Raw genomic sequence first — 27,733 nt, forward strand, 5'->3', positions numbered from 1 at the left:
CTTATGTTGAACCATCCTTGCATACCTGTTATGAATCCCACTTGGTCATGGTGAATTATTTTTTTATGTATCGTTGGATTCTATTTGCCAGTATTTTATTCAGGATTTTTGCATCAATATTCATGAGAGATATTGGCCTATAGTTTTCTATTTTGGTGGTGTCTTTTCCTGGGTTTGGTAAGGTATTCTTATTTTTAAGTGTGACATGCAGACATGTGGATGATCTTCAGAATTTACCCTTCAGACCCAACAGGCGGGAAGCAACATGACCTAAATGTAAAAATCTCAAGTTTTACTCTCAACCGTTTCATCCGTATCAGTTGAAAGTCCTTGGGTCAGTTACACTACCTCCTAAGATTTGCAGCAACCACGTATGAATAATTCTTTTTCAAGCATAAATTATTTTCATAGCTTTTCTCTTGGAATTATCCTGTGAAAGAGAAGAAGAGATTATTCTTGCCCTCAGGAAGATTAAAATAACTTGAGGTCATCAAAGCTAGAAGAAAATAGGATCTAAATTTCCAAAAAGGGAATTAAAGAGGCGTCTACACACTGCAGATTGGGGACTTAGTCTTCAAGTGCAAGAATGATCTGAGAATAAATTCTTAGAAGAATAATGAGTAAGCATTCAGGAAAGTAGTAGTATCAGAGTGAGCTTACAAAGAACAAGGCAAGTGTGCCTAATCAGATGCCCTTACCTTAACAGAATTATTAGGTTAACTAACTAGGAGGGGGGAAAGTATCATATGAAAAACATCAAGACATTTGGCAGTGTCATACCCTTAAACACAAGATAGAAATAGGTGCTAGATTACAGAATGGTTGGATGGATGTATTGGTCATTAGTTTCTTATTTTGTGCTACAAAGTACACAAATTTAAAAGCATAAAAAACCACCCATTTATTATTGCCTCCTGGGACAGGGGTCCAGGCGTGACATGGCTACATCCCCTGGATAGGGTCTCATATGCTGCAGTCTAGGCATTGGCTAGAGCTGTGGTCTGACCAGACGCTGGCTCACCTGAGGAAGGATTCCTTTCCAACTCCCTCACATTGTTCTCTGAATTCATCTCCTGGTTGCTAAAAGATTGAGGTTCTTGTTTTCTTCCTGTCAGTTGAGGACTACCCACAGTTCCTGGAGGTCACCCACAGTTCTTTTTTTTTTTTTCTTTCATTTTTGTTTTATATTGGTTTGCTTACAAAGTTTGTTTACATTGTATTCCATACTATTCTTCATTCTTATTATGTTTCATACAATCATTCCTGTTCATTATGTTTTATAAAATTAATCACCATTGGACTATGCCCACCATTACCCTGTCTTTTCATGCCCCCACAGTTCTTGTCATGTGGCTGTCTCATAACACTGCCATTTTCCCCCACCCCACCCCCAAATCTTTTGAGGGAGTATTTCTCACCATTGGCTGGATTCTTATAATATACACAAGGCATGAAGTTCCGTATACTCCTTATTAGCAAGTCATAGATTCCATCCACACTCAGGGGCAAGGAATTACAAGGGCATGAGTATCATTGGGGGGTCACAAGAGTGGCGGGTACATTAGTGGAATAGCCACTTATACAGAGCGGCAGTTGGTGAGCCCCTATAAGCAAGTCTAAACGGCAGATGGCAGAGCCCAGTCCCTGGTCCTATCCTGTTCAAAAGTTTTGCCAGTGACTAGGCTCAGAGAACAGATGTCTTGATGATCCAATACTCACTGACATGAAATAATTGTTGAGTGATAGAATCATAATCCAATATTATCGGGGGGGGGAAACTAGAAAGAAAGCACTTCCAACAAAATTAAATAGAGTGACGATACCTGTAAAAATCTGCTTGTAGGTCAAAAAGACCAAACAGATAAACATAGATGTTCCCATGACTTACAGCAAGTGGACATGAAAAGCATGATGGATTTGTTGTGTTACGTTGAATCGGAACCAACCCATAGCTGACCCGTCTGGCAGGTTTTCAGAGGCTGTTAGTTAATCGCGTGGGAGGAGATTGCCCATCCTTCTCCCGTGGAGCAGCTGATGGCTTCAAACCATGTGCCTTTGAGATTGAAGTGCAGCATCTTGCCACTAGGCCACCAGAGCCTTCAGTTGCTGTAAAAAAAAATTAATGTGTCTGTCAAGGAAACTAAGGTGATGTTTGACCAGATCAATAAAAATCTAATACCAGGTGGTATCTAAAGACCTTCACTGTGATGGAACAAGCCTTGGAACACAGTGTTTACTTTGAGAGCTCCATTCCAGAACAGTAGTCACAGAGCAGCACACTGAGAAAGGTACTGCTGGGGTGATGGGATTTAGAAACAGTATCCTTTGAAGAAGGGTTCGAGGCCCGAGAACATTAATCCAATGGAAGATGGCAATGTAGGAAACAGAACTGCTGTCTCCAAATTCTTAATTGACTATCACATGGAAGTGACTTTAAATGACATCTGAGGAGCCCCAGAGGATAAAGATGTATTCATTAAAAAGAGAAATTTTGGGTTTAGATCATTTTATTTAAAAATTTTATATTGCCTAAAAAATATAATGGCTTTCAGAAACAATATAAGTGCCCCAACTCCGGGGGGCTGGACAATTGCATGTCTAGGGTATTGTAGGTGCCAGTCATTCTCAGTCTTCTCTCCCCCTTTTTGATTGCCACTGAGACAGAACTGACATAGCTGAGTTGATTTTCAGAGACTGTATATCACATAGGAAAGTACTACCCATGCTTCTCCCTTGGAGCAATTGGTGGATTTGAACCACTGACAGTGCAACTCCTCACATATCAGGCCACCAGGGCTCACTATCAGTTATATCAGGGTCTTCACATAGTAAGTTATTCTGTGCTAGCTTCTTTTCCTGTTTTTCTCCATCTAAATAAAAAATGGGGACAGATGTCAGCTGTTGTGCAATCTTGTAAAACTCTTGGTTTTTTCTAGAACTCTTCAAAATGTAATACCTGACACAGTCCTTTCGTGGTATTCTGGATATTGTCTGGCTACTAATTTCCTGGTTTTATTATCCCATTTACTGTGTGTTATCAGGATGATGGGTCATCGTGACCTCAAGTCAATTCCACAGAATTTACATCTTAAGACAGTGACTAGGGATGAGAGAAAGAGGATGGATGCCTTTGAGCTGTGATACCGGAGACGAGTGTTGAATATATACCATGGACTGCCAGGAGAACAGACAAGTTCATCCTAGAGAAGGTGAAGACAGCCTGCTTCTTGGAGGCAAGGATTCTGAGGCTTCATCTGACATACTTTGGGCATGTTGCAAGGAGGAGTCCTTAGAGAGGGACATTGTGCTTGGAAAGGTGGAAGGACAGAGAAAGAGAGGGACACCATCGATGAAATGGCTTGATCCAGTGACGAGGGTAATGAGGGTAGGTGTGTCAGAGACAGTAAAGTTGGCATAAGATATAGCAAGTTTCAGGGCTGTTGTACATAGGTTTGCTATGAGTCACGAGCCACTCAACTGCACATAACAACAATGACAATATACTACTAATAATAAAGTAAAATAGGACTTGAACTGCAGTGATCTGATGTCACAACCCAAGCTTTTAAGCTCAGTGGCACTCTGAAGCTGTGTGTGCATCTACTCTACATCTCTGGTCACCCCAGAAGGAAACCAGGAGGGCAAGGCATTTGTGTTTTATTCTGAGTGCAGTGAAGAGATTTTAAGCAGGGTGCTGACATGACCTCTTACCTTTGTCAAAGGTGCTGGGAGGAGAGTGAGCTAAGAAAGTGTAGAGACTGGGAGTCCGATGAGAGGCTGGGCCACATCAGTGGTGGCTTGGAATGGGCTGATGGCTATGGAGATGCGAGTAGGGAGTGGAGAGGAGGAGTATGGGAAGAAGAATCCAGAGCAGACTGCCTTTGCCCTGAACAGGCGTTAAGGGCTGTCTGCCCAGAGCCTGTCCAGAAGGTTCTGCTAGATTTCCTCCAGCTATGTCCTCCCCAGAAGGTAAAGGGGAAGTGTACATATTTGGAGTCAGTGTCAGACCCTGGAGTTCCCATCAGAAGGGGCAGTCAGACAGAAGACAGCTGAGTGTTGTAGAGGTGGGAGGTGGGGAGTTGTTTGAGGTAGACAGAAAGAGAACACAAGGTGGGGCCTGAGGTACAGCTGGACAGGACTTGCTGGCTGCTCAGCTGTAGGGCTAAATGAACAGTGGAACTGGGGTGCATCTTAGGGTTTTAGCTTGAGTCCCTAGGTGGGTTGTTGTAATGACTTAAGAGAGATACTGAGAAACATACTCTGAGTGTCTCTTAGAATGAGGATCCTGACTTGGTGCTTGTGGATCCTCCCAGAGCTTGGTTTCTGAAGCCTTGTCACATAGGTTTTCTCATCTTACATCTTCCCTTGTCTTATCAACTGATCTCTCTCTAAGTTGACCAAGCAGACCACTCAGGCCAGCCCATGTCCCTCTTCCACTCAGTCTAGTTGTGAATGCCTCCAGACTTGGAGTTATTGTGTTCACTGAGTAGATTCTAATTCATGGTGACCTCATGTATACAGAGTAGAATCCTGTTGCATGGGGATTTCAAGGTTATGGCTTTCAGAAGCTAACATCAAGCCTGCCTCTCAAGACTCCTATGGGTAGGTTTAAACAGCTACCCTTTCAGCTAATAGCCGAGCTCTTAGACTCTCAGACTGCAAAGACTAGTAGTAATGAGAGAACAGGAGACTGGCAGGGAGAACTCCATGTCTGAGCACAAGTGTTTACTGACACATTTCTTGATCTTTTTTCTCCTTTTGGAAGTGAAAATTATCTTTCCTTTTTCAGTGTATACAAACCTAATTCTCACCAGTCAGACAACGATGAGGATAAAATTGAATTACATTAAATTTGGCTTATGTTGGCCTTGCCTCTGCAAGTTCAAAATACTCTGACACATTCTGGGATATTTTGGTTTCTCACACTTAATGAGCCCTAATGCCAAACAATCAGGAAATCAAAAGATGAATTTCATTGAGAAAAATCTGTTGTCGGGAACCTTTCCTGAAGTGCTGAAGAGCAACAGTGTCAGTCAAGAGACTAAGATACGCCCTGATCCAGGCCTTGGTCTTCACAATTACTTGCTATACATCAGAGAGCTGAACAGTGACTAAGAATGACAGAAGAAGAATCAATGCCTTTGAGTTGTGGTGCTGGAGAAGAATATTGAATGTACAATGGATCGCCAAGAAAACAAACGGGTCTGTACTGAAGATAAGGAAACCAGTTGTTCCTTGGAGGCAAGGATTTTGAAGTTCCATTTCACATTTTTGGGGCATATTGCCAGAATGGACCAATCCTTGGAGAAGTACATTATGCTTGGATGGGTGGAGGGACAGCACAGAAGAGGAAGACTAAATGAGAAAAATTGACACAGCAACTGGGATAATGTGGACTAGGTGTATCAGAGACGGCAAGACTGGCTCAGGGTAGGGCAGCGTTCAGAGTTGTTGTGCATAGGCTTGCCATGAGTCGCAGTCAACTTGACAGCACATAACAACAAAACCAATGCTGACAGTACAGCTCAGTCCCCGAAGACAGTTGTGTCATTTTAAAAAAAAATGATACTGAAGGTATCCAGAACCAAGATGATCATGAAAACAAACAACATGTTGGATCTGTGCAACAGCGAATTACTCAACACCACCTCCTTGCCATCCAGCTGGAACTGACCCATCGCCGGCCCTCCCCTGCGTTTCCACGGCATAAACCGCAGGGAGGTGATAGTTCATCTTTTTCCATTGGACCTTCTAGTGGATTTGAACTACCAGAAGGTTAAGGCCTTTGAGTTGTTTTTTTTGTTGTTATTTACAAATTTAAGACTTGTTATCCTAATTACGTACATGAAGGACGTTCTTTACCTCACAGTTCACACCCCTGCGTAGGACAGTCATCTCACAGCCTGCTGCAGGTTCTCCTCCAGCTCAGGAGAGAGAAATCCTGTCTGTCTTCTCTGGCAGAGTCAGAGGCTTTTCTTCTTCATCAGTTCTTCCAAGAGAAACTTAAGAGGATAAGAACTGAAGTCGTGGGATCAAGCAGACTTGAGTACAACTACCAAGTTCCTCATCCAGTCTATGGTTCACTTTCCTCATCTGTCTACTTTTAGAGTTTTGAGGATTTACTCAGCAATATTTTTAAAAGGAATCCACTGCTCTTGAGTGAATGCTAAAAGCAAACCCATAGGACAGCGTAGAACTGGCCTGTAGGGTTTACAGCTGCAGTCTTTACGTCAACATATGGCCATGTCTTTCTCCATCAGAGCAGCTGGTGAGTTCAAACGCTGGCCTGTCAGTTAGTAGCCAAGTGCTTAACCACTGTGCCACCAGGGCTCCTGAAGGACTCAGTAGGATGATATAAATAGAACACTCATTCTGGTCTGCTCCATCAGGGCTGCAGTACAGCACCTCACGTGGGGCTAGTCACTGCTAATGTCCACGTGTGACTATATCTACCCCTGTCAAGTCTCCTTCGGCCCTAGTTCTAGTAAAAACCAAAAAGGAACCTCATGTGGCCAAAGGATCATATTATGCTGCAGGAATTAGGGCTGATTTGGGTCCAGGAGACCTGTTGATATTTTCAGAGTACCCAGCCCTGGAGGTGAATCATATACGGGTACTGTCCATATAATTGTTCACTCATTTCTTCCATCATTGTTCATTTAGTGCCTGTTATGTGCCAGCCAGGTCTCTGGGTGGTGCGTAAAGTTTGCACTTGGCTGTTAATCCAAAGGTTTGCACTTTTCATCTCACCCAGTGCAGTCACGGAAGACAAACCTGGAGATCTGCTTCAGTAAATAAATATCACATTAAGAAAGGCTGAAGGAGCAATTCTGTGCTATCACACGTGAGGTCACCATGAGTCAGAACCATTGGTTGTGGGCTTGTGTGGGCTTTGATATATATGCCAGTTACCTACTGGGCACTTCTTTAAATTGTCTAGTTTTCATTGTTACTTTCCCTTAAAGTAGGAATTATTTGCATTCTCCATTCATAGAGGGAGAAACTGAGGCACCTGGAGGCTAAGGAATTCACCAGGGTCACACAGCTAGTAAGTGGCTGACAAGGGTTCCATTTAAGTATCATTCTCAAGCCCAAGCTTCCACCATATCACCCTCCTGCCCCAAGTACAGCTTCAGAGGAACAGCTAACATGTTTGGAGAGACTGCAATGGCAGGAATATATTCTCAGCGAAGCAGTCACTCAAACTCAGTAAGACATTTCTCCAAGCTGAACCTTGAAGGGTGAGTAGATAATTTGAAATGACAAGTGACCAAGCAAAGTAGATTAAATAGCAGACCTTCAGACCTTCAGTTCTTACCACTGCTTCCTGCTTCTTGGGCCACTTCCCCAAACAGGACCTGATAGTAGCACCTTGATATCAGGACCTTGAGAGGCAGCATTCTGATTATCCAGCCAATAGCAAATAGTGAAAAATAAAAATTTTAAAAATCAAAGTCATTGCCATGGAGTGAGAACCAACTGATAGCTGACCCTTCCTTGGGTGTCCAGAGCTATAAATCTCATGGGAGGAGATTGTCCATCTTTCTTCCCAGGAACTGCTGGTAGATTTACACTACCAGAGAAGTGTGGGCTCTGGATTAGCCATACAATTTCCGAGGGACTAGGCCAGCAGAGTTCCCTAGTCTGAACCTGGAGATTTAAATATGCATTCCTTTGGGAAATCAGGAGCTTCCAGGGCTTTGAAGAAGCTTGACAGTCTAAAACTTGAGGATAAGAATCAAATTATTGATTCCTAATGGCAAGAATCTCTGCTACAATCCAAAAGGCGGTTCAAGACCACCAACTGCTCTGTGGGAGAAGGATGGACAATCTCCTTCTGTACCTCTGAAAACCCGCCAGGGTGTCAGCTATGGGTTGGTCCTGACTCTGCAGCATACAACAACTACTCTTGGGTCTATACCTGAAAGAATTGAAGCCTGACAAACAAGAACTTGGATATCAATATTCATACAATAGCCAAAAAGTTAGAAACATTCCAAGTGTCTGTCTGTCGATGAATGGATGAACAGAATGTAGGCTATTCACATGGTGGAATATTATTCAGCTATAAAGGGGGAAAATGTCCTGATACACACTATTATTATATGGATGATCTTTGAGTGAAGCCAGTCACACACAAAAGTTCCAGTATTGTGTGTTCCTGCTGTAGGAAATATCACCATAGGCAAATGCATAAGGTATATGTGTGGTTACTTGAAGTTATGAGGAGAGAAAGGGGAGTTATCAGTTAAGGATTCTAAGTTTTCATTTGGGATGATGAAGACCATGAAGAATGTGACTGAATTGGGCACATTCTTAAGATAGCAAAATTGTTTTTAGAGATATTTTACTGCAGTAATTTTTAAACACACACATACACACACACACACACAACAGAAAGAGCTACAGTGGCTTCTCTGCTTTCTATTTAACACCAGAAGTTTTATTAGTAGACAAATTTGAAATCTTGTCTCAGGCTAAAGACACTGGTTTGACATGTCCCAATACCTATTATTTGATTGCCAAAGCAGCACAGTGATTTAAAGACTTTTTTTGTTTGAACAGTTTCTTTAGAGGGTTCAAAGTTTCAAATTCCTAAAACTCTGGAGTCTAGAGATGGGAGAGGTGACTTTGCTGGCTATATAAAAACAGAGCCACTCACAGCTGTGTTATTGGTCATATTCAGGCATTATAGGAGTTGGTAGGGGTATCTTAACATTCAAAATCTAAATCTAGATAAATGCCCACTTAACACTGAGTTAAAATTTTAGCCAGTTTGAAAGTAAATCTCAAGTCACTTTGATGCTCTGTATGGGACTTCAAATGTGCCTCCGGAGTGTTTGTGTGTCCCTGACTCTGGATTAATGTTGTAATGTGCATGCTTCTGTATACTCCTGTGCCATGTATTTCCTTTTTATTATTATTAATAACTTCTAAAACATTTATTGTGGCTTATATTTTAAGTTCTCATCTTTTTACCTCAGTAATTGCCCAAGAAAAGATTCAAAATGCTTAAAATGGTCCAATGATGTAAGTATCTCAGGACCTAGAGGAAAATAGAATTTTGATGTTCATAAGAGAGATTAGGGTTGAATTCTAAAATGGTTTTAGCCGATTTTTCTTCTTAGTTATTTTTAAAAATTAAAAGTAAGCAAATCCCTTAACCCAGCAATTACAGGAAGAGAGAGAAGCTCCCTCCTGCAGCGCTCTGCTTGGTCACAGTGAGGCTGGGGCAACTGTGCGTGAAAATACGGAGAACGGGGTTTTTGCCAGGGTGCTTGCAGTGATGAATACTTAAAATTCTTAAGAAAGAGACAAATACCCTATTGATGTTAGATTTGGTGTTTCATATGGAAAATCTCATTTTTATATGATTCTAGCTTGAAAGTCAATCATAAGTAAGAATTTAAACCTTTATTGAGGACAAATCAATTCCCTTTATAGAGTGTCTTCCTCTACTGCACTGTCCCTCTACCCTCCCAAGCATGACGTCCCTCTCCAAGAACTGGTCCCTCCTTGCAACATGTCCAAAGTATGTCAAATAAAGCTTCAGAAGCCTTGCCTCTAAGGAGCATCCCAGTTTAACCCTCTCCAGGATGAACCTGTTCATTTTCTTAGCAGTCCATGGTATATTCAATACTCTTCTCCAGCACCACAGCTCAAAGGCATCAGTTCTCCTTCTGTCCTTCCTAGTCATTGTCCAGCTCTCTGATGCATAGCAAGCAATTGCAAAGATCATGGTCGGTATCAGGCGCACCTTAGTCTCCAGACTGACACCATTGCTCTTCAGTACTCTGGCGAGGTCCCTAACAGCAGACTTTCCCATCAGATGGCATGGTATGTATTTGCCTTCCTCACCCTCCAGCTACATTTATGTGGACAATGAAGAAGCCCGATATAATGTTATAACAAGACTGGAGACCAACAATTGCTCATATGCAAGTTCAAGTTGAAACTGAAGAAAATGAAAACTAGTCCATGAGAGCAATATCCTTGAGTATATGCCATCCAAATGTAGAGACCATCTCAAGGATAGATTTGGCATATTGAACATTAGTAACTGAAGACCAGATGAGTTGCGAGATGACATCAAGGACATCATACATGAAGAAAACAAAAGGTCATGTAAAAGACAGAAAACAAAGAAAATATTAAAATAGACTCTAGAAGAAACACATATTTAAAACACAAAAATTCAAAGAAAACAAAGTAAAATATCATGTGAAAATACACAGAGTTTGAAAAACACATTTAGCATTTCTCAATAGAACTAAAGAAAAAAATTAAATCTCAAGTTGCAATTTTGAAAGCATCTATGGGCAAAATAGTAAACAATGCAGGAAGCATTACAAAAAAATTGAAGGAATTTGTTCCAAGAGGCATTGGCTACCATTCAACCATTTTTTTAAAGTAGTAAATAAGCCTATCGAACTGATGAAAGAAATCCAAGCTGCAATGAAAGCTTTGGCTGGGGCTGGGGGTTGTGGGGCTCAAGGAATTAAAGTAACAATGAGATTTTCCAGCAAATACTTGAAGTGCTCACTCATCTTTGCCAAGAAATTTGCAAGACAGCTATCTGGTCAACAGACTGGAAGAGATCCATGTATGTGCCCATTCTTAAAAAAAGGTGATTCAACAGAATGTGGAAATTATAAAAAATATCAATATCACACGGAAGTAAAATCTTGGTGAAGATCATTATAAATGGTTGCAACAATAAATCAATAGGAATTTAAGCTAGATTCAGAAAAGATCATGGAAGGAGAGATGTTATTGCTGATGCCAGATGGATCCTGGCTGAAAGCAGAGAATACTAGAAAGATGTTTGTGTTACATTGACTGTGCAAAGGCATTCAACAGTGTGAATCATAAGGTTACAGATAACGGTTCAAAGACTGACAATTCCAAAACATTTCAGTGTGATTATGGGGAATCTGTACATGGGCAAAGAGGTAGTTACTTGAACAGAACAAAGGTATGTGTGATTTAAAATCAGGAAAGGTGTGCATAAGGTTGGATCCTTTCACCATTCTTACTCAATCTGCATGCTGATCCAGGGAGTTTGACTATGTGAAATAGGTGTCCTCAGGATTGGAAGTAGATTCATTAGCAACCTGCACTACATAGTTGGCCTAACTTGCAGAAAGTGAAGAGGACTTGAGGCATGCACTTATGAAGGTCAACATCTGCAAACTTTCCAGTGGATTATATTTCAACATAAAGAAAGCAGAAATCCTCACAATTTGAATAATAAGTAAATCATAATAAATAGAGAAAAGATTAAAATTGTCAATGATTTCATTTGACTGGACCAACAATTAATACCTGTGGAAAGAGCAGTCAGAAATTAAATGATGCATTGCATTGAGCAGATCTGCTGCAGAAGACCTCTTCAACATTTTCAAAAGCAAAGATGTCACCTTGAGGATCGAACTATAGTATTTTCATTTCCTTTATATTCATGAAAAAGCTTCACAGTAAGTAAATAAGGGAGACCAAAGAAAAACTGATGCATTTGAATTATGTGGTGAAGAATACTGAATGTATTATGGAGGGCTATAAGAATGAACACATCTCTTTTAGAAGAAATACAGCCAGAATGTTCCTTGGAAGCAATGATGACAGAAGTCATCTCATCAGTAATGACAAGTTCATGTTGTGTAGTTGGGAAATGCTATCAGATGGGCCCAAATCACAGAGAAGGATAAAGTTAAGTGGTCAACAGAACACAGGAGGATTCTCAATGAGATGGGCTGACATAGTGGCCACAAAAATAGGCTGAAGCATAGCAACTATTGTGCGGGTGGCAGATGCCCAGGCATTTTTGTTCTATTGTACACAGTCACCAAGTCCTAATAATAAGAACACCCCAGCCTCCTTTTTACCCCAGAAATTGGGGGTTTTTTTCCCCTCCATAAAGTGATAGTAGTAACACTAGAACTTGTCTTTGGGCATATTGCTAGGAGAGGGTATTCCTTGAAGAGGGACATTATGCTTGTGAAGTGGAGGGGTGGCAAAAGAGAGAAGAACCCTCAATCAGGTGAGTTGATACAATGGCAGTGGGCGTGAGTGTGTCAGAGATTGTGAAGATGACACAGATTGGACAGCATTCAGATCAGTTGTCTATAGCTTTGCAGTGAGTCGTACTTGACTTAGCAGTACCTAAAAACAACAATATCTCATAAGAACTAGGCTCAGGCCAAAGCTGATTCTTAGGAGGTAGGATTTAGACATATTCCTACTCTCCAATCTTTTACTAATTCTAATACCAATTGTCCCTCTCACGACACTTTCTACTTCTCTTCTAAGTTTGATAATCCATTGTGATGGCAACTTAGAACTCACAGACCATACTTAAGCAATTTATTAAGGAAATGGCAGAATGTAACTCAGATCCAGATTAACCGGCTCTGAGTCATAATCAGGATCAAAAAGCATGTAAGCAACTCCCAGAAGTAGAGCACATATCCCCTCCTTCTTCAGTGTAAATCATCTCTCTCAGCACCTTTGAGTGGTCCTTCTCTCTCCTCTGTACACCTCCTCAGCCATGCAGGTCTTCTGCCATTCTGCTCAAGGACAGGACTTCTCTTGACCTCTTCAGGACAGGATCCCCCAAGCTGCGTGGGTCTCCTCTCAGTCATACAGGGCCCCCTTCAGCAGTCTAGGCAGACCCTTCTGAGCTGTGCGGGTCCCCTCTTAGCCATCCAGGGCGCTCCCAGAAGTCCAGGACCCTCTGAGCTATGCAGGCCCCCTCTCAGTCATGCAGGGCCCCACTAAGCTTTGCAGGCTCTTCTCTCGACTGTCCATTCACCCCTCAGCTGTACAAATCCACCCTCAGCTGTGGAGGCCCACTCTGCTGTTGTTTCTCTGCCATCTCCTTTGCTGACTAACCCAGCTCATAACCAGTGTGGCAGTTCGGCTCAGCTTTCTTAGGAGCATTCTTAGCAGCAGATTTCTGCTGTCGCTACTGATTCCAGTTCTACAAAAGGTCCAACCTACGTCTCTCTTTCTCTCCCTTCTTCTTTTCCTCCCTTCCTCCCTCTCTTGCTCTCTCCCTCCATCCTCCTTTTCACTTCTTAATATGATGAAGTTCTAAAGCCCAGGTTGTTACAAAAGCAGTATTTTGACAGAAGGAATAGATCCAGAAGCAGTCTTGGAACCTGGAGCCTCTGAAGTACTGTGTCCCAAGCACAGCTGTGTTCTGGACTCCACAGTCCTGATGCCAAGGTTGGGGGTTGACCCTCAGAAATACCTTGGGCCCAGCTGCTAAAGTAGAGGCACAGTTGGCAGTTCTGGGGCTCAGGCAACAGGTGGAGCTAAGAGTCAAGACAGTTGGGATTGCTGCCCCTGCCCCTTGCAGCCACTCCCTCTGTACCCCGGTCACCTGCTCCCTCTCCCAGGCCAGGGAGGACCCCACAGAAATGAATAGCATGCTCCTAGTGTTTAAGAGCTTGAGGCTGAAAGCCTGGAGACTAGCTGCTGCTCACAGGAGGGATTGAGCAGCCTGAGCCGTGGGTGAAGGGCAGCAGCTGCTGATGCAGCCCGAGTCCCCTTCCCACTGGAGGAACTGGGCACAGGAGCAGCAATCTCACCTTCCTTCTGGGCCGCTCTGGCTCCTCATATGTCTTCTCAGAGAGGTTCCCTCAAAATCTGCCCCAGGCACATCTTTTATACAAAGAGCTGCAGCAAGCAGTGACACCAGCAGTGGCTCAGAGACCAGCAAGAGGCTTCAGAGGAGCTGCCTGCTTCAGCAGAAAGCCTAACAGACACGACTGGAAGCTTAAAATGTTGTGAGCTAGTCAATAAGTGAGGAAGAGGAGGTACACAAGCCAAGTCCTGGTCAGTTTCCAGGCCTGGCTGTCCCACCAGCACCATGAACTGACCAATCCCCTCTCAGGAAGCCACAGTCATTGCATTTGAGCTGTTGTTATTGGGTGCCACTGAATCAAGTACAACTCAGCAAGTCCATGAACAAATAGATCTGAACCTGTCCTATCTTGCACCATCTTTTACATCCCTAACACACTTGAGCCCATTGCTGTAGTCACTGTATCAATCTGTCTTGTTGAGGGCCTTCTTCTCTTTCACTGACCCTCCAATTCTCCAAGCAGCCTGTCTCCAAGGGATAGGCTGCATATATACACCCCATTGCTTTTGGGTTTATTTCACTCCACAGTGACCCTGTAGAACAGTGGAGAACTGTGCTGTGCATTTACAGTTTCCAAGGTTGTAATTCTATTTGGAAGCAGATTTTCAGATCTGTCTTTTGTGGAGGTTAGTGAGTTCAAAGGACCAACCTTCTGGCTATCAGTGGTTAACCACTGCACCGCCATGAAGCGTGTAGGCTTTAATTCCTTCATTTGTATATTAACTCATTCCTTTAGGGTGTGCAAAATAGACCAGATACAAGATAGGCTGTAGCCCAAGGCCACATAAAAAATATGAAACTATCTCCTGCTTGCTGAAACTGAGGAGGACCTGAAGCTTTGCTACAGAGGGTCAAGGACTGCAGCCTCCAATATGGATTGAGGCTCAATGTCAAGAAGACAAAGATTCTCACCACTGAATGGATGGTGAAGAGATTGAGTTTGTTCACAGCTTTAGTTTACTTGGCTCCACAGTCAACACTCTTGGCACCGGTAGCCAGGAAATTAAAAGACATATTGCGATGGGAAAGTCTGCTGTTACGGACCTCTCCAAAGTACTGAAGAGCAATGCTGTCTCTCTGGAGACTAAGGTTCGTCTGATACAGGCCATGGTCTTTGCTATCACTTGTTATGCATCAGAGAGTTGGACAATGACTAGGGAGGATAAAAGGAGAATTGATACCTTTGAGCTGTGGTGCTGGAGAAGAGTATTGAGGATACCATGGACTGCTAAGAAAACAAACAGATTCATCCTAGAGAGGGTTAAACCAGATGGTTCCTTGGAGACAACGATTCTGAGGCTCCATCTAATATACTTTGGACATGTAAGGAGGGACCGGCCCTTGGAGAGGGACAGCATGCTTGGTAGGGTGGAGGGGGACAGCGCAGGAGGGGAAGAAGGCCCTCTATGAGGTGGATTGATTCAGTGACTGGGGTAATCGGGATGGGTATATTGGAGACAGTGCGATTGGCACAGGACAGAGCCGAGTTTAGGGCTGTTGTACATAGGGTCGCTATGAGTCATAAGCAACTTGACGGCACATAACAACAACAATCAAGTTATTTGTATCTTACCCAGGAAATGTCAGTTAACCTGTACAAAATAAGAAGCCCTCTAAGGCATTAATCTAGGGCAAAAGGAACTCCTCAGGGCTTAGGGAGAAAATATGCTGTTTTACCTGAAAAACAAACAAACAAAAAAACCACCAAGGCAAAAGGCCACATAAAGGAACTCATTTACTATATCCTGCTTTGGCAGAAAAATGATATAAAGTTCAATGAATGAGTTGGGTGATAGATTAGCACTCCCTGCCAGTAGGTTAGTTGGGCTACCTAGTTGAAGGGTTTTGATTGTTTTCATTTACCCCTGCCCCAGTAACCTACATTCCTTATTTTTTATTATTAAATGAACACATCAGAAATTGTGGGTGCCTGTCTTCTATGGGAATGTGCTATACTCAGCTTTCCCATAAAGACTTCTAGTCCCTCTGAGCTGATTCCTCTGGGGACAGAAGGTTGGCCCTCTGGACAGTCGCATGCCCACAGCACTTGGAAGGCGGTGTGTGCATGTGGTCTGTGTGTACAATAAAGCACGAGGAGACCAAGGCCAGTCAAAATCTGAATTCATTGTTTATCTTAGTTATTTTTGTTCCTTACCATTGTTGTTATGTGCCATCAAGTCGCCCACAACTCATAGCGACCCTGTGTACAACAGCCCTAAATCCTACTCAATCTTGTGGCTATCTTATTGTCTCTGATACACTTACCCCCATTACCACAGTTACTGAATCAGTCCATCTCATCAAGGGTCTTCCTCTCCTGTGCTGTCCCTCCACCCTCCCAAACATGACATCCCTCTACAAGCACTGGTCCCTCCTTGCAACATGTCCAAAGTATGTCAGACAAAGCTTCAGAATCTTTGCCTTCAAGGAGCATCCTGATTTCACCCTCCCCAGAACAAAGCTATTCGTTCTCTTAACAGTCCATGGTATATTCAGTATTCTTCTCCAATGCCACAGCTCAAAGGCATCAATTCTCCTTCTATCATCCCTAGTCATTGTCCAGCTCTCTGATGCATAGCAAGCGATTGCAAAGACCATAGCTTCTATCAAGCACACCTTAGTCTCCAGACTAACATCATTGCTCTTCAGTATTTTGGTGAGGTCTCTGACAGCAGATTTTCCCAACACAATACATCTTTTCATTTCCTGGCTGCTGGTGCTGAGAGTGTTGATTATGGAGCCAAGCAAACTAATTCTGTTTACAGCCTCAATCTCTTCACCATCCATCACAATGCTGCCACTCAGCCAATTGGTGAGAATCTTTGTTTTCTTGATATTGAGCCTTAATCCATATTGAAGGCTGTAGTCCTTGACCTTCTGCAGCAAGCTCTTCAGGTCATCTTCTGTTCCAGCAAGCAGGGTTGTGTCATCTGCATAATGCAGATTGTTGATGAGTCTTCCTCCAATCCTGATGCTGCATTTCTCCTCATAGAGTCCAGCCTCCGAGATAATATGTTCTACATATAGATTGAAAAGGTATGGAGATAGGACACATCCCTGGTGTCCCAAAGAATGGTTATTAATAAACATGGGTTAGATTAATTCAGAGGAATTACATGGGAGGGGATGCTGATCTTAAACAGCACAGCCTTCATGGTGGTGACATGGTGGTCCAGGTACTTCACAGCCTGGGAGTACCAAGTGGATGGTGGAAGCCACATGGAGATTGAAAATGGTGGTGTCTGCATGCACAAGTCTCCCCAAAATGTCAGTGAAACAGAAAAAGTATACATTATTAAGATATATTCTAAATGCCTGAAGCAGGACAGGCAAGTTTGTTGTATTATTAATAATAATGTAGCAAAACAATTGATCCTTAGTGTGCTATATGTTGTATGTCTACACTATTTCACATGAGAAATTTTATAAGATAAACTCAGACAACGTCACCCACAGTGGATGATTTCTATTTCTTTATGTTTTAGGTCCTCCTGGTCCCAGGGGCCCCAAAGGTGACAGAGGATCCCAGGGACCACCCGGTCCAACTGGCAACAAAGGACAAAAAGGAGAGAAGGGGGAGCCGGGTCCTCCAGGCCCAGCTGGTGAGAGAGGACCAATTGGACCTGCAGGCCCCCCTGGAGAGCGAGGCAGCAAAGGCTCCAAAGGTTCACAGGGTCCCAAAGGGTCCCGCGGGTCCCCTGGGAAACCTGGCCCACAGGGCCCCAGTGGAGACCCAGGCCCCCCAGGCCCACCAGGCAAGGATGGACTCCCTGGCCCCCAGGGGCCACCTGGCTTCCAGGGCCTGCAGGGCACTGTTGGGGAGCCTGGGGTGCCTGGACCCCGGGGACTGCCAGGCTTGCCGGGGGTACCTGGTCTGCCTGGCCCCAAAGGCCCCCCTGGCCCTCCAGGACCATCAGGTGCAGCCATGCCCCTGGCCCTGCAGAACGAGCCCACTTCAGCACCAGAGGCCAACGGTGAGTCCTCAACTCACACATGCAGCCCCACGCCTCCCCTCACTTACATGTGTGCCCATGAAAATAATGGGAGCATGATCTCTGCTGCTTTAGCTGCTCTAACAGGCTCCAGCCCTCCTCCCCACAGCGCCCCCCACCATGGTGCTGCTCTCTCTGAGCATGCTCGGGTTCACACACCCTTGTTTATTTAGCCCTCAGACCACCTCATCCCAAACATTCCCCTCACAGGAGCCTGAAGGGCCCCTCCCTGACTCCACTGTCCCCTGTCTACCTCTGCCCTGGGGTGGACCTTTCCCTGCTGATTCTATCAACATGCCGTGGAACTTTCTGTTGCTGACATCTAGATTTCATGTGAAGTCGTTGTTTTGGTGGCAGTGGCATATTTTGTTTGGGGTTTTAATTTTTCTTTTTAGAAAGTGTCAGTGTATCTCAATTTCTTTGATAATTAGAACTTTTAGCAAAACTCATTACTTTCTTTTTTTAAGGGATCAAGCCTGTTCTTTCTCTCCCTTCACCCAAGGGAGTTGCACTCAACCCCTTCCGGAGGATCTCGCTTATCTCTGATTGGACCCCCTTCCTCAGGACCTGCCCATCTCTGTTGTCACTTTGAGGCCTGGGGCCTCGCATCTCTTTGATCACAGGTCCCATGAGATTCCAGATGACACTGAACATTTGTGTCTGTCCCACTTTCCGTTGTTTTCATTGTTGTTTCTGTCACTGCAAAGACTAATCCAGATGCAGAGGAACAAAGACCCAGGCACAGATATTTTCCAGATATTGTGGTTTTAGCTACTGTGTCCCCCTCGCTTCGCTTCTCTGTGCTCGTCTGTGCTCCATCAAGGAACTGCCTGCCTCCACTCACGAAGCAGGGACTGTTATTTGCTTGCAGACAAAACAGGGACACCACTGTGGTCTCTTAAACATACGGGAAGGAAGGTTTGGTCCTTTGGCCATAATTTTTTAAAAAAAATTTTATACTGGTTTGCTTACAAAGCTCGTATACATTGTTTTTCCATACTATCTTCATTCATATTGTGTTTAATGCAATCACTCCCATTCATTATATTTTATAAAATTAATCAACACCAAAATATGTTTGGGCATATTTTTAACCAGTGCTTTAAATCTTTGCACTGATAGGTTGCCCTCCTCGCTGGAAGAACTTCACAGACAATTGCTACTATTTTTCGGCTGAGAAAGAAATTTTTGATGATGCCAAACTTTTTTGTGAAGACAAGTCTTCACACCTCGTCTACATAAACACAAGAGAGGAACAGGTATGTTTGCAGCCTATTTAATTTGGGGTAAACTGTAATTTAAGGATCATTTGCATCTGATTACTGGGGACTGAAAGCCATCAAGAGTTCATATTCACATAAACACACCTGGAAGAGTCCATTATGGAAATTTTAGGGGCTGTGCAGAGACTCCAAGCATTCATGGCATGGAAAGTATGTCCTCATCATTTCACCTGCAAGATAATAAATGCTTATCAAGCTTGGAGATGTGTGGCTCCTCCCAGCAACTGTGGGCAGAGTCTGGGTACAGAAAAGAAGTGTGGGTTAGCCCAGACATGTGGAGAGAAAAGCTAGAGACTTGACCCCCTAAGAGTGGGACAGCATCCAAGAAAGGGCTGTGTGGTCCCTGCAGGATCCAAAAGGGCCAAGAGCTGTGGATGCAGAGCCTATGCATGGTAGCAAGCACGTGGTTAGAGCAGACAGCATGCCCAACTGCTAACCAAAAGGGTAGAAGTTGGCATCCAACCAGAAGCACCTTTAAAGAAAGGGCTGGTGATCTACTTCCCAAAAATCCACGATTAAAAACCCTGTGAAAGAGTCCTGCTCTGCTCATGTGGGATCACTAAGAGTTAGAAACAGCTTAGTAGCATCTGGTTATGTGTCAGACACTGTGTGAAACACCTTCTCATTAAACCTCACAACAGCCTTAGAGCATGAGTGGGATTATCCCCCATTTTACAGAGAAGAACACTGAGACCTGGCATAGTATAAGGAATTTACTTATGGCACGGGTAAATGCAGAGCTGAGACTCACATTGAACTAAGGTCTGTGGAGTAACAATGCCAGTGCTCTCTCTCTCAAACTGTTGGTGGTCTCTTCAAAGGCTCTCCTGAAGACACAGCCCAACTAACAGGTGCTTCCCTGGGGAAATGACCAGGATAGAGCCTATAAAACATATGGACTTTAGAACATTCAGACCTGGGTTCAATTCAAGCTTAATCACTTACAACAAACAAACAAAAAACCATACCTGTACCTTTGTTAAAAAACAAAGGGAGATAAAAAGGCATTTACTATCTTCAAATCAATTCTTAACCTGGTTAGATTTGTGCTACGACAGTTTTTGCCAGCTAACTTTTCAGAAGTACATTGCTAGATCTTTTTTCAAGGCATGTCTGGGTGGATTCAAACCCCCAGCCTTTCCTATAGCCACTTACACCACTCAGGCATTCCTGTCTGTCTTTGTTAGCTTGGTGGTTGTGAAGATTTAGAGACACAGAGCATGCAGCATGCTTGGTGTGGCGCCCATCACTCCAAAGTGGCATGGTAATTACTATTGTTAGAACATAGGAGCCATGGGCCATGAATGGTAAGCAAAACCATTTTAATATCTCAGTGATTTAGAGAAGGAGGAATATCACTTGTAAACTAAGAGGGGAAAAATACCAAAGTTCCTAAAGCAGTATAAAAAAAGTGCCATGAGAAAGAGAACAGCAAAGATGGTGTTCATGTTCTGACAAACATCATCTCTTCAGTTGTGATTTATTCCTCAATTGTTTAAAAAAAAATCCCTGGGGATCTGTTCCTAGAATTAATAATGTGCTTCTACTCATTTCTTTTTCAGCAATGGATAAAAAAGCAGATCGTAGGGAGAGATAGCCACTGGATTGGGCTCACGGACTCAGAGCAGGAAAATGAGTGGAAGTGGCTGGATGGGACAGTTCCAGAGTATAAGTGAGTCCTCGGCATCGTCCACGATGGGGGACACTGCGCTGTGCACCCCTTCCCTGACTCCCTGCAATTTATTCTTCAGTGACCTTGCATGCTTTCATACTGAGGCTCCTGGATACCAACACATGACATAGTTCTTAGTTGTATGCAGGAAAATTTGGTCCAGTATTAATGTGCCATAAAGTGGGTTTTGATTATAATTTTTGGTTTTGTTTTCATAGAATGATTTTTGGTTTGTTTCAAAGAAAAAAAATTGTAAGACATTCCTAAAATTGAAAAACAGAATTAATCCTCACCAATGTGCTTTCTTTAAATTCTCCTGAGAGGTGGCCCCAACAACCTTGGGCACAGACAGAGTTTACCCCTCCAGAGCATCTGAGAAGCTGGGTTGCCTTCCGGGTAGTATGAGCAGTGTGTCCATCCCAGACCAACTTCAGGCCAGATTTTATTATCTTGGCCTATAAGTTTATGACCATTCTACAAACTGGATGTTCAGGTACACCACAGGCAAATCTCCCTTGAGCGAACCAGCGCCTGAAAGATTTAAGACATCTTAGAAATCAGATAAGACCTGAGCACTGCTAACCCGAGGCTAAGCCTTTCTGGCAGTTTTAATCCACCAGCTGCTCGAGAAGAGAAGATGGGCAATCTCTTCCCAGGCTCGTTACAGCCTCAGAAACTCAGGGGAGGGTCAGCTATGAGTGAATGCCACCTCAACAACGTGAGTCAGTCAAATATGAGCACATCCACTTGGCAACTAGCATCTTCAAAGAAAGATCCTATTTCAAATAGGGTCAAATAATGCTTTCAAATAGGGCTTCAGCTCCCCTTTTTGGCTGACACAGTTTAATCCATAACATTATTTCAGGGTCTAAAAGTGACTCAACGGTCCCAATTTGAATTGCACTTCTTCCTGTTCATGCTTTAACTCTAATGGATGCAAAAACATGCCCCCAAAATGGCCCAAATTGAACAGAATGCTTGAAATTCCACTTCTAAACAGGCTTTAGTGTGTACAACCCAGAGTGGATGCAAGCCCAATGCAGGCATGGGAAGCCCTTTCCAATGCAGCTGGACCATCGCAGAAGCCTAGTGGTTCACCCTCTGAGGGCATTCCAACCCTGCAAGACAGAAAGCGTGATGCATCTGATCTAATGTAACCATAACATCTTCAGACACAGATCTGTATTCATCCAGGAGTGGGCATAGAGATCCAGAGGCAAGAGGCAAGGTGGAATTTTAGAAGTTTCTTTCTCTGGGTGCATGTGAGCTGTGCGCATGGGCAAATGGGTACATGCCCCTGTGTGTCTACAATTTAAAGAGCGCAATTAGAGAATGCAGGTGAAATCTTAGGGAGCTCTGATGACCTAGTGGTACGAAGCTGTACTGCAATCCTGAAGGCACACAGTTCAAATCTACCAGCTGCTCAGCGGGAGAAGGATGGGCAGTCTCCTCCTGTATGATTAACTACCTCTGAAAACTCACTGGAGGGTCAGCTATGGTTTGGTTTGAACTCAGTGGAGCACAACAACAACAGGTGAAATCATGATTAAAGTCATGTTGTTAAAAAGAAAAGAAGAAGAAAAAATGGCGCCCAAATGTGGATGTAAACATCTGAAGGTTTTCAATCTCTGCAGGTGGACTCTGACTGTTCCAAAGAGCAGGGAGTAGTTGCCTGCAGTTCTGGGGGTCGTTCCTGCTATAATTCCTTGGGGGAGGAAGCTTCATCCCACTTGGCACCATGAGGATGGCCTGAACCACCCAGAAGAGGCCCAGTATTGTCAAGAATGCCCTCAAAAGACAGTTATTAATTAGCATCTCAAAAAGACACACACATTGGAGGGCCAGACGTGACCTAAGAGATGATTAAAAGAAAAGGTAAATTTGTTTGACAGTCAAGAGTGACAAGACTTCTTGGCAAGGCAGGAAGAGAGAGAGAGAGAAGTCTATTTCCTCCACTTTTCTTATTGCCATTAATACAAACAAGGTCTGGGTTAGACTCACTGAGAAACTCAATCCTAAGCCTTCCTTCAAGAAAACGCTTTGTTGGCCCATATGGAACAGATTGACCCAAAGCCTAATTGTCTGCTCTCCCAAGATGAAACTCTTCTCCCCTTTCTGGGGCTGCAGCAAGAACTATGTGGTTTAGGAGGGGAGTGTGAGCTCTGGCACCGAGGACACTGACAAGTACTGAGTCGTGACACCTCTCATTTGAAGCTGAGTCCCCAGATGCGACCACCAGCTGCCCCGGAGCTCCCCTCAGAGCCTTGGCATCTGCACCAGCCACAGCGCCAACCCTGCTTCTCATTCCTCACAGAAAAGAGCTAATGCCATCTCCAAAATGTCAGGATCAAATTTTAAAAGCAAAAATAAATTAGGCAGACATATTCTGAAGTCCCAATAATGACATGCTAATTTAACTTAGCATATAATAATAAACATGACACAGACTAGACAAAGAGCTGGTACAGCGATGTGGAGAGAGTACGGGCTCCACAGTCAATGGAGTCTGGGTTCAAGGCCTTGGCTTAACAGCCAAGTGGACTCATCGCATGAGGTTTCTGCTTGCTCAGCCAGGAAAGGGGTATCTCCAAAGTCCCTGCCTTAGTCTTGTGAAAATCAAATGAAAAATATATACGTGAAATATTTCATTAATACAGAACCTAGTACCTGGAATCCGCTTGAGACATATCATTTGCTAGTATTTCTAGTTGGATTAAACAGTAGTAGTAATATTACGTGCAAGCAAAATTTTTCTGACAACAACTTAAAAAATGATTGGAGCAGTACACTGACAGTGAACAAACAGAAATTCAAGTGAAATTTACAAGAGGAGATGGAATAAGGAGTGTCACGGCTGACATCAGATGGATCTTGGCTGAAAGAAAAGAATACCAAAAAAGATATTTTCTTTATTTTGTTGAGTACACAAAGGCACTCTACTGTGTATGCCATAATAAATTATGGCTGTAACATTATGAAGAATAAGAATGCCAGAACACTTAATTGTTTTCACAGAGAACCTGTACATAAAGCATGAAACAATCATTCAAATAGAACAAGGGAACACTGTATAGTTTAAAATCAGGAAATATGTGCATCAAGATTGTATCCCTTTTCCATACCTGTCCAATATGTATCGCCAATATCACAAGCAAGCAAAATTCTGCTGAAGATTATCCAAAAATGACTGGAACAAGTACATTGACAGAGAACTGCCAGAAATACAAATGGGTTTAGAAGAGGTCATGACACTAGAGATATTATCATCAATGTCAGATAGATCTTGATAGAAAGCTAAGATTACCAGAGGAATGTCTATCTGTGTTTCATTGCCTATGCAAAGGCATTTGACTGTGTGGGTCACAACAAAATGTGGCTAACCTTGCAGAAAATGGAAAACCCATAACACTTGATTTTGCTTATGTGGAACCTATATTTGGACCAGGAAGCAGTTCTCAGAACAGAGCAAGGAAACACTGCAGGCTTCAAAATCATGAAAAGAGGATGTCAATATATTTGCAGAACAGAACATTCTGGAAGTTGGGCTTTGTGAGGAGAAATGTAGCATCAGGTGGAAGACTCAACAACCTATGTTAAGTGGATGACACAACCTTGCTTGCTGGAACTGAAGAGGATCTGAAGCACGTGCTGCAGACAGTCGAGGACTGTAGTCTTCAATGTGGATTGAAGCTCAACATCAAGAAGACAAAGATTCTTGCCACTGGGCCAGTTGGCAGCACCATGATGGATGGAGAAGATATTGAGGCTATTAACAGTTACAGCTTGCTTGGCTCCACAGTCAACACTCTTGGCATCAGCAGTCAGGAAACCAAAAGACTAATTGCATTGGGAAAATCTGCTGTTAGGGACCTCTCCAGAGAGCTAGAAAGCAACGATGTCAGTCTAGAAACTAAGGTATGTCTAGTCCAGTCTGTGGTCTTCTCAGTTACTTGCTATGCATCAGTGAGTTGGACAGTGACTAAAGATGACAGAAGAAGAATTGATGCCTTTGAGTTGTGGTACTGGAGAAGAGTCTTGAACATAACATGGACCCCCAAGAAAACAAATAAGTCTGTCTTGGAGTGGGTGAAACTAAGTTTCTCCTTGGAGGCTAAGATTTTGAAGCTACATCTCACATGATATCATCACGTGGAATTGGAAATGCCTTTGGAAACCAGCCTTTGGAAAAGGACATCATACTTGTTGGAAAGTTGAAGGGACAGCGCAGGAGAGGAAGACCCCAGATGAGATGGATTGATATAGTAACTGGAGTAATGGGGGGGGTAGGTGTGTCAGAATCAGTGAGACTGACTCAGGACAAGGCAGGCTTCAGAGCTGCTGTGGGTTGCTTGTGACTCGACAGCACATAAGAACAACATCCAGTCTGTATGCTGAGCAAATAATCTGAGTAGCTGACCTATATGAAAAAGAACATTGATCAAGTTTGGAGGGAGGCTCTTCAACACCGTGCAATACACAGATGACACAGTAACTTTACTTGCAGAAAAAAAGATGAAGCACCTACTGTTGAAGATCAAAGACTACTGTACCTTCAGTACAGATTGCATCTCAATACAAAGAAAACTGAAGTCCTCACAGTTGGACTGATAAGCAACATCATGATATATAGAGAAAAGACTGAAGTTGTCACTGATTTCATTTTGCTTGAATCTACAATTAACACCTATGGGAACAGCAGTCATGAAATCAAATGACATATTGTATTGGGCAAATCTGCTTCAAAGGACCTCTAAAAAGTGCTAAAAGTAAGTATGTCACCTCTAACCAAATGGTTGCAAGTTCCTCTTAACACCTCAACAAGGACAAGACAAACAAGTACAGAAGGACAGACATGAAAAGACACTTCACCAAAGACAACTTTCCAATGTCCATCAAACACATGAAGAAATGCTTACAATTTCTGCAGAGTCAGAACCATATCTACTTTCCGTGGATTTTCAGAGGCCCCTACGTTAGCATAGGGATCTGTATGAGAGGAAAGAAGTGTGATTATGTTGTGGGTATGGAAATTTATGTTATAGACTAAAATAAATATGAATGAGTGAATGAAAAATTAATTTGCTTTGTAGGCCTTCACTCAAATCCTAATTTAAAATTAAACTATATTTTTGAAAAGACATCAAAGAGACCAGCTTACTTACCCAATAGAAGCTGATGGAACTGCCAAGACTGTTGCCCTGAGTTTTCCTTTGAATCTGGAATAAAACTCACCCCTGTGGCTTAGTTTTGAACGAAACAGCAGACCAACTAATAAACAGTACAACCAGGGAGGCCCTTCTGGGAATAACCAATCAATAGAGTTGAAATAGCAACATTTGCTCAAGGACAAAGCCCTGAAGGCAGGAAAGGGTGGGATAGAAGGATTAATGGAGAAGAGCTTTACAGGGAGGAAATGGAGAAAGTGCCGTTACATTGAGAGCATTTTGATTGATGTTATGAAACAATGTGTACAGATGATTGAATGACAAGCCAATAAGCCCTGTAGACTCTCACTGAAATCACAATTTTAAAAAATAAAAATAAATCAATATTGCCACAATATAAAAAACAAACAAACAAACAAAAACAAGTTGGTAATTTGAATGCAGAAGTACCTCAGAATAGAAGGCCTGGTGATCTACTTCTAAAGTATCGGTCACTAAAAACTCTATGGAGCACAATTCTACTGTAATATACATGAGTTGGTACTGGCTCCTCAACAACTGGTTTGGGCTTTTGTTTGTGCTGTCATGTGGAAAGCTACAGCTTTCATCTTTAAATCAACAAGAGAAAAATCTGTATGTGGTCGCAATCATGTGGACTGCTCTATAAACTGCATACAGTGTTTTCAGAGTATGGGATCAGGATAGAGGGGACCAGAGGCAAGCCATAGACATCATCTAATTCCGTAATAAACTCTTATGATTCATGTATCTTGTTCCTACCAGTGTAGCACTAGGTCAAGTGGCCAGAGAAGAATCTTCCATGATACAAACCAGAGTAGGGGGAGAAAATGCTACCGCAAGGAAGTGTTTCTCACTACTAAGATTTTCCTGTTTGGAGACCAGGGCTTTACTGACAGAAGTTTCTTGGCCCAGAGGCTTCAGGCAATCTTGTGGTCGGTGAGAAAGTACTAAGTTATATGTTTGGAAGAAGCTATTCCCAGAGTTGAAAGTTTGTTTTCTGCTTCCAGTAGGATAAGCCCACAATCCTAAGGGAGGTTCCCGCTCTCTAGCCGATGTGCTGTGTGCTTCCAGCTTCCTGGAACAGTGAGTCATGCTGTTTCCCAGGTCCCTGGTGTCCTTAGAATGTGCTGTGAAGTCCACATGTGCGTCAATACCCAATCCCATCTCTCGTATGTGTTATTAATACAGAAGCCAGGGTCCTTCTGCTCAGGTCACCTCCATTCTTCCTTTCAGAACCTACCTGTGAATGAAGTTAGGGTGTTGTCTCAGTTGAGCATCCTTTCCAGGAGAAATTGGATTTTCTGTTTATCTGGTGTGCTGCATTCTGTTTCATCACCAGTGTGTAGACTGAGGCATTTGTCACAAGTCTGTCTATATGGTTTTACCTTTTCCAAAGAGATGTGATGAGACTCAGGTACTACAAAACCAGTTGCCAGTACAGCCTGGCCTTGGGTTGTACCACACTCACAGTGCCTGAACTTCCTGAACCTCCGCCACTGCCGCAGGGCTGCTTTTGGTCCATAAAGAAAACCTTAAGCACCATCTCTGAAGAATCCCAGGAAACCTGGGAAAACAGATGGAGAATGGCTGATATAGATTATCTCAGTTCTTATCTGTAAATTATCTCTTTGTTTAGTCAGAGCCTCCTTATTATCTACTTAATAAAGAAATGCAAAGGAGGGGAATTAAGGAGGACTCCTATCGTCAGGGATGTATTTTGTCTCCATACCTTTTCAATCTGTATGCAGAACAGATCATCTGAGACGCTGGGCTGTATGAGTAGGAATGTGGCATCAGGATTGGTGGAACAGTTGTCAACAATCTGTGTTATGTAGATGACAAAACCCTGCTTACTGAAACTGAAACTGAAGCGCTTGCTGTAGAAGGTCAAGGACCGCAGCCTTCAATATTAATTGAAGCTCAACATCAAAAAAACAAAGATTCTCACCACT

General features: G+C 43.1%; 1 protein-coding gene across 1 annotated transcript in view; it reads left to right on the forward strand.

The window, feature by feature from the left end:
- The window catches only part of COLEC12 (collectin sub-family member 12), a 294,036-nt gene that overhangs the window by 250,983 nt on the left and 15,320 nt on the right, over positions 1-27,733 (forward strand). Inside the window, exons 6-8 of the mRNA XM_006901296.1 lie at positions 17,134-17,622; positions 18,763-18,899; positions 20,486-20,595. Coding sequence (XP_006901358.1) covers positions 17,134-17,622; positions 18,763-18,899; positions 20,486-20,595 — 736 coding nt within the window. The remainder of the gene's footprint in view (positions 1-17,133; positions 17,623-18,762; positions 18,900-20,485; positions 20,596-27,733) is intronic.

The sequence above is a fragment of the Elephantulus edwardii genome, unplaced genomic scaffold (genome assembly GCF_000299155.1).
Source record: "Elephantulus edwardii isolate Elephantulus edwardi_28Jun2011 unplaced genomic scaffold, EleEdw1.0 scaffold00316, whole genome shotgun sequence".
Lineage (NCBI taxonomy): Eukaryota > Metazoa > Chordata > Mammalia > Macroscelidea > Macroscelididae > Elephantulus > Elephantulus edwardii.